The 7352-nt window shown below is 44.1% G+C and overlaps 2 protein-coding genes and 1 long non-coding RNA gene across 4 annotated transcripts in view; 1 reads left to right on the top strand and 2 right to left on the bottom strand.

Moving 5' to 3' along the window:
- JMJD6 (jumonji domain containing 6) overlaps positions 1-1421 on the bottom strand; it is a 7079-nt gene extending 5658 nt beyond the window's left edge. Inside the window, exon 1 of the mRNA XM_005884330.1 lies at positions 1401-1421. Within this exon, the coding sequence (XP_005884392.1) occupies positions 1401-1421 (21 nt within the window). The remainder of the gene's footprint in view (positions 1-1400) is intronic.
- Positions 1422-1549: 128 nt separating this feature from the next.
- On the top strand, positions 1550-4969 carry METTL23 (methyltransferase like 23). The gene is made up of 5 exons (XM_005884224.2): positions 1550-1571; positions 2870-2974; positions 3925-4162; positions 4246-4330; positions 4464-4969. Exons 1-5 carry the CDS (start codon positions 1569-1571, stop codon positions 4627-4629), a joined length of 597 nt encoding a protein of 198 aa, XP_005884286.2. The 5' UTR covers positions 1550-1568; the 3' UTR covers positions 4630-4969.
- A 106-nt stretch (positions 4970-5075) lies between these two features.
- Positions 5076-7346, bottom strand: LOC102253076. 2 transcript variants are annotated; one of them, XR_001360215.1, is made up of 2 exons: positions 7054-7346; positions 5076-6877 (listed from the first exon to the last, which is right to left on the bottom strand). It is a non-coding gene; the product is annotated as an uncharacterized LOC102253076 (long non-coding RNA). The 2 variants fall into 2 exon arrangements; XR_001360216.1 differs by having other exon boundaries at positions 5076-6141.
- Positions 7347-7352: the final 6 nt, after the last annotated feature.

The following is a 7352-nucleotide window of genomic DNA, read 5'->3' as shown; positions in this document are numbered from 1 at the left end:
AGGCCTTCCAGCCCTTGCGCCCTGGCTTACGAGCGGTTCTCAGTCCGCGGGGAGGAGGGGCAGAGAGGGGTGTGGGGGAGCGGGGTCCGGCCTCCTGCCTTAGGATGGACCAGAGAGCGCAAGGGTGAAGCCTTTGGCATGTGACGTCTTTCAGTAAGGAATCGGGGGACCCTGCCGGGAGGGAGCTAATCCACTCCGACTGTTTCCTGCCAGAAAAAAAATGGCATTTTTACCACCTAATGTTTTCTTTGATCTTGTTGAAGGGCTTCTTAATTAAGCTTCCTCTGGGGACGGGAGCTCCAACCCTCACTGATCAAGTAAAGTTTCGGGGTTGACACTCATTTCCTTTCAGCTCTCGAATGTCCCAGAACTCAGTAATTGTACGTCAGGTTTTTCAAAGCATTTTCACGTTGCCGTCTTTCATTTGGTTTTTAACAGCAGCCGGTGACATGTAACACTTTCAAGAGGAAACACAGCTTAAGTGGAACCCATTTCTGGCAGTTGCTAATGCCTTCACGTTGAAATACCCACTTGGATTTCTTCCCAATTTTAAGAAGATATTCCCTGTGAAAATGGAGGCCCTTTTTCTTTTCTTTTCTTTTTTTTTAAAATATATTTTATTGATTTTTTACAGAGAGGAAGGGAGAGAGATAGAGAGTCAGAAACATCGATGAGAGAGAAACATCGATCAGCTGCCTTCTGCACATCTCCTACCGGGGATGTGCCCGCAACCCAGGTACATGCCCTTGACCGAAATCGAACCTGGGACGTTTCAGTCCGCAGGCCGGCGCTCTATCCACTGAGCCAAACCGGTTTCCGCTCTTTTCTTTTTTAATAGATTTTTATTGATTTCAGAGAGGAAGGGAAAGGGAGAGATAGAAACATCAATGATGAGAGAATCATTGATCGGCTGCCTCCTGCACGCTCCCTACTGGGGATTGAGCTCGAAACCTTGGGCATGTGCCCTTGACCGGGAATCGAACCCAGGACCCTTCAGTCTGCAGGCCAACGCTCTATCCACTGAGCCACCCCGACCAGGGCAGAGCCCGTTTTCTTTATTTTTTAAAAATATATTTTATTGATTTTTTTACAGAGAGGAAGGGAGAGGGATAGAGAGTTAGAAACATCGATGAGAGAGAAACATCAATCAGCTGCCTCCTGCACGCCCCATACTGGGGATGTGCCCACAACCAAGGTACATGCCCTTGACCGGAATCGAACCTGGGACCCTTGAATCCGCAGGCTGACGCTCTTATCCACTGAGCCAAACCGGTTAGGGCAGAGCCCCTTTTCTTTACACCCAAACCTGCACAACTCTGGTCAGAAATTCCCCATTGTTCTCCTGGGTAAAATGTACCAGGGCAGGCAGTTTAGCTCTTTTATTCACACTGCACCCCTACAGGTAGAACAGGATCTAGCATATCTTAGGCACTCATGTTTGTTGAGTGGATTAGGTTCAGGCCTTAGTTCCTTTACCTGTTACTTTTACAACTTCAGCCCCCTTTCTACCACCCCCCTAGAGGCACCCTTTGCTCTAGAAAACAGACCTGCGTGTTGCAGAACGTTTAATGATAGCTAACTTTGTATGTTTAACTTTGTATGTTTAACGGTAGCTAACTTTGTGTGCTTACTTGGTGCCTGGCACTACTAAGTAGTTGGCATTGAATTTTCCTATTAACCCAGTGAGATAGTATTTTGTAATTGCGGAACCTGAGCAGATAGTATTTTGTAATTGTGGAACCTGAGCACAGACTTAATAACTTGAGTGAGGTCACACAGCTGGTCAAGTCCAGATCTGGAGTTTGAACTTGGGCAGACTCATTTCAGAGCTGTGAGCTATGTTATCTTGCCTCACTAAATACTACGCTCTCACAATTCTCTGCTTTTTCAAAGGCTTTGTAAGTTGCCTGCCTTCCCAACTCCTTCGAGGGGATATAAAACTGCTATACCGTGTGGCAAGCACTCTTCAGACATTTATTCATTCAACAAGCATTTATTCAGAGACTCATGGCCACTCAAACCTCTTCAAGGATGTCTTTCTAGCCGAAACCGGTTTGGCTCAGTGGATAGAGCGTCGGCCTGCGGACTGAAGGGTCCCGGGTTCGATTCCGGTCAAGGGCATGTACCTGGGTTGCGGGCACATCCCCAGTGGGAGGTGTGCAGGGGGCGGCTGATCGATGTTTCTCTCTCATCGATGTTTCTAACTCTCTGTCTCTCTCCCTTCCTCTCTGTAAAAAAATCAATAAAATATATTTAAAAAAAGGATGTCTTTCTAGGCCTACATTGTTTCCCATTAGCACACCAAGCCTGTGCTTAAAAATTTCTATCTTCTTGCATTAAAAAAAATAAATAAATAAAGCTACACTTCCTGTGGCCTCTGCTTGCACTACACAACCCTGCCTCCAGCCCCTCCGTCTTCGCTCTGTTGTCCAGCAAGAGGCTTTAGTTCCTGCTTCAGGGCCTTTGTCTGAATCACCCTCTCTCCCTATCTAGTGCAGCCACCTTGTGGTCATTGCCCCCCCCCCCCCCATTACTCTCACATCACCCCCTTTGTGTATTGTGCTTATAGCATTCTCATGAACCAAAAATATCTTTGCTTACTTGCTGTCTCTCTCTAGTAGGGTATATATGCTCCAGGAGAATGACATTCTTAGCCTAGAATAGTTATTAAGCTAGAGTCTGAACAAATGCTTGTTGAAGAGTGCTTACCACATGGTATAGCAGTTTTATATATACTCCCCCTCCCCTCCATAGGATGTGAATTGGAGAGCAGGGAAATGTCATTTTTGTAATGGATGCCAGAGTCAGGCACTCAGTAATTGCTGTATTAAGTTGCAGATGAGTTATTTTGTACAAAAATTCTTTCCAGGTCCTGCATCTTCAGTATGGAATGTACGTCTGGCCCTGTGCGGTAGTCCTGGCCCAGTACCTGTGGTTTCACAGAAGATCTCTACCAGGCAAGGCTATCTTAGAGGTACATGTGCCCTTGAGGTCTCAAACATAGTTTAGATTGAAGTCTACATGCTTGATATTTGGGCTTCTGTTCAATACAGGGTTTACAGCTGTATGGAAAGTTTATTCTTGTATTATTTTCCATACTGTCAACCTACTTTTGCCCCAGTATTTTAAAATCGGGGTAACGTGGCCAGCTTTTAAGTCATGCCAGTTAAGGATGAATTTTACATTTGTAAGATGGTATTTAAAAAAATGTGGCCCACCAAGACTAAAATCCTTACTGTCTGGCCCTTATTGCATGAAGCCCAGTGACTAATTGGGCAGGGAAGCAGTCAAGGCCATCTTCCTAGGGTGTCCCAACAGGGTTCTTTGGGCTCTAACATGCCCATCCTGACAGGAAATGGGAAGCTTTTATTTCAATCAATTGGAATGCAAAAGCATTCCTTGGCATTACTCATTGTTTAAAATACCTTGTTACTTTAAACCAAATGGAAAAATCCTTTTGTAGAAAGCCATGTTCTAGACCTGTCAGGCTTTATTCACATAAAAACAAAATCAGTAACTGGCTGTGCGTGTAGCCCCCCTGGAGCTTCTAGAGGCAGCATGCCCTACAATTAACTATGAAAACTGAAAATGACAGAGCAAGTTCCCCAAGACTACTACTCTGGGCATGTTAAGCAACGAAATGGCCTAAGACACACATTGAGTTTGGAAGCACTAGGTCAATTGCAGAATACAGGGCCCTGTATGAGATTTAACTGCGCTTTGACCCAATTAAGAGGAATCACACAGGCTCTTGCCAAATTCAAAGCCCAGGGTTCCTACAGGTTAAGGCAGCGTTTTAACCATGGCATGTTTTATAGACATAAGCCCAAATACACACTACTCACAAGGATGAAATGGGAACTAAGATCCAAATTCTTTGTAGTTCTAGACAAACTTTGAAATGTCATCTTTTAAACTTACTAGATTGGAGCTGGAGTGAGCCTTCCAGGAATTATAGCTGCAAAATGTGGCGCTGAGGTAACACTGTCCGACAGTTCAGAGCTGCCTCACTGCCTAGAAGTCTGTCAGCAGAGCTGCCAAATGAATAACCTGCCACAGGTGCATGTTGTAGGACTAACATGGGGTCACCTATCTCTGGACCTTCTGGCTTTGCCACCCCAAGATATTATTCTTGCAGCTGATGTGTTCTTTGAACCAGAAGGTACATTTTTTTGCCTAATAGCCAATTTGGCCAGAGATACAATGCAAGTAGTAAGTCTGTATTAATAAGCCCTCCCTTCCTAGACTTTGAAGACATTTTAACTACAGTACACTTTCTGATGCAGAAGAACCCCAAGGTGCAGTTGTGGTCTACTTACCAGGTAAGAAGGTAAGCCCAACTAATCCTGGTTTATTCAATTTTTATTAAGTTAAATTAAGCCTTAGTAACCAACGCCAAAGGATAACATGAAAAAACATTTGAAGCAAAACAGGAAAATAATTTTAGAAAGTTTATTTTTCAGTGCTGACTGGTCACTTGAAGCTCTGATCTACAAGTGGGATATGAAATGTGTCCACATTCCTCTGGTGTCTTTTGGTGCAGACAAGGAAGATATAGCAGAATCTGCCCTTCCAGGAAGACATACTGTTGAAATGCTGGTTATCTCCTTTGCAAAGGACAGTCTCTGAATTACACCTACAAGCTGTTTTGGGACAATTTTGATACCGATTAGCAACTTGGCATGCCCATTAGGATCCAGACCACTTCAGCCTGAGAGTACAAGCCATGGGTTTAAAGATGGTCAGATCTATTGGCCTTAAAACTGTGATGTGTCTACCAGACAGTACTTGTGGGATACACGGCCATGGAAACAAAAATTAAAACACCTATTAAGGACTCATGTTGTTCCTAAGTCATTAAAATAGGGCATCAATTAGGTCATGAGAACGGAGTAGCCACACCTCAGTGTGCTGCCATAGAGCATCACTTTTAGGGATAGTTGTGAACTTTTAATGGAACATTTTCCATTAAAAAGTCAACTAGGCATTTCACTTTCATACCATATAATCGGTAACATTCACAAGAAAATTGCACAGGTCTTTGAAACAAAGGGAGGAAAAAAGACCAAGACATATTCTGAGAAAAGCTAACACCAAGAAAACATTTTTAATTAAACTATAGAAACAATGGTTATAGTACAGAATATTTATGAGCAAAAAAGATACACCATGTTTTAAGTACTTACAAAGTTACAGACCATTTGCTTCCTTAACATTTTTCAAATTTTAAGTTCATACATGAAGATGATCATTTTTACCATTTGGTGGAGTGGAGTAGAAAAAAAAAAAGGGTGTATTATTCATCAGCTAGATGTGCTCACTGTATGCTCCGTTATCTATATGCAAGGCCCGGGTGACTGGAAGTGCAGTTGTCAGGCATTTTAATAAACTGGACAGCCATTTGTTTCTGCACGACAAGGCATCTTTACACAGGAGCAATCGGGAGAAAACAGGAAACAGCCAAGCACTCTGCACTGCAACACGCCACCTTAACAGCTAACCAGCATTACTCAACTGCTACACAACTGCGCCTAGTGCACAAAAATACACAAGAGAAGAGATTAGAATTGTGTTTGGTAAACAATCCTTTCAAAAAAATCAAGTCTTTTCACCTGAAAAGTCTTTATACGAGTTTAGGTTCAGATTACCATTTAGATCTGAAGGTAAATAACATGCACAAATTTACACCAACTTTTGTAGGTTTTTAATTCTAAGGAATGAAGGCAATGCTGAGTCAATCTCTTGACAGCTTTAGGCTGTGTGTGTGTAATGGCTGCACGTTTCCTTAAGTTTCCTTAAAAGTCAGGAGGCCACAAATTAGGTTACCAATCTGTTTAATTTCAAACAAAAAAAGTCAGCACTATATAAACAAAAAGGAAAATTTACCTCAAATATCCAAGCCAATAATGAAATCTGAAGTCGTTCACCTTACTAAATTACAAGAAATTTGAATAACAGCAACAAAATGGCACATAAAATGCAGTTTGCCACCTGAGGCAAAGCTTAAAACAAGTAAAAAGTTAGACAAAATGTCACAAAATAACCTTTTCAATAGCCAGGTGCTTGTTCCAAGGACTTTTTGATGGACTGAGCATGGGGTCCTTTTCCTCCTCGTTTCTGTTATGTTGCTTGTCGACACATCTAGGTTTGAAAAGAAATTAAGTTCAGTTTCCCTCCCGTCACCGTGAAGCCGCCCAAAGTGCACATGGTTTCAATTTCGGGCATGTACTTGGCATGTGCCGTCTAAGGCTCTGGTGAAACAAGGAGGTTTCAGAAAGGTTCCACCCGGCCGTTCTCACAAATGTTTAAGGCCCAAATTAGGAAATTTTCACATCAGCATTTACAAATTTGTGCGTTCTTGGCCAAATAACCAAGGTGAAAAATCGTTAAGGGGGGAGGGGGGAGAAAAGGAAAAGGGGGGAAAAAAAAGGGGGGCTGTATCCAAACAAAACTTGAAATCAGGAAAGTAACCTATATTTCAGGATAAATTTGGTTTTTAAACAAAACGTTTGGCAATCGAGAATAAGGCTTTCATGTCTGAGCTACTCAGGGCCCTTCCTTAAAAAACAGGACCAAACAATTTGAGTTAAAGACACACTATCCTTTCCCCACCCAGCGCAGTACCTGGACACTTTTTTGGGTTCCAAAGTTCATGCTGCTTTTTGCAGTGCGTTTGCCACATCCACTAGAACAGCGACCCAGTCGGCACAACAAGAGTTGAGCCGAGTGCCTCCTCTAGGAGGATAGTGCATCTTTAACATTTAAAGACAAACCTGCTCCAACACACGCCCACAGAAACTGGTCCCTGGAGGATCAGCCAAATCAGTTAAAATCTGCAATACTGGCCAATATTCTTTTATCAAACAGGAGACCGCAGCTTTAAAGGGGAAAATGCAGACGTTGGATAAAAACAGCAAGAAATAGTCATTTTCATCAATAGGTCGCAAACAGTTTCCGACACAGCCATTACCACCTGCTCACACACATCCTTCCTGCAGACCCCACCGCAGCTCCTCCCCGCCGGGCCGTGCGCCGGGGCCCCGCGGGCATTACCGTTTGCCTAAGAGGACACGGCTCCCTCCTCTTCAGGAGACTTGGGGGGGCTCTTGGACCGCGATCTGGACTTGGACTCCCTCTTGGACACGGGCGGGGGACTCCTGGACCGGGACCTGGACCGGGACCGCGAGCGAGATCTGGACACGGACGATGACTTGGACTTGGATCTTCGCGCCGACCTGGACTTGGACGTGGACCGCGATCGGGAGCGAGTGCGAGACCGAGACTTGGAGCGGCTGTAGCGAGATCGACTGCGGGACCGGGACCGGCTCCGACTCCGGGATCGGCTGCGGCGG

The sequence above is a fragment of the Myotis brandtii genome, unplaced genomic scaffold (genome assembly GCF_000412655.1).
Source record: "Myotis brandtii unplaced genomic scaffold, ASM41265v1 scaffold825, whole genome shotgun sequence".
Taxonomy (NCBI): Eukaryota; Metazoa; Chordata; class Mammalia; order Chiroptera; family Vespertilionidae; genus Myotis; species Myotis brandtii.
Note: the sequence above shows the minus strand (reverse complement) of the source record. Positions and strands in the feature narration are given on the sequence as shown.

Coding starts and splice junctions, on each gene's coding strand:
- METTL23 (XM_005884224.2), top strand. Junction 2,975..3,924: donor CAGGCAAGGCTATCTTAGAG/GTACATGTGCCC, acceptor TAAACTTACTAG/ATTGGAGCTGGAGTGAGCCT. Junction 4,331..4,463: donor TCTACTTACCAGGTAAGAAG/GTAAGCCCAACT, acceptor TTTATTTTTCAG/TGCTGACTGGTCACTTGAAG.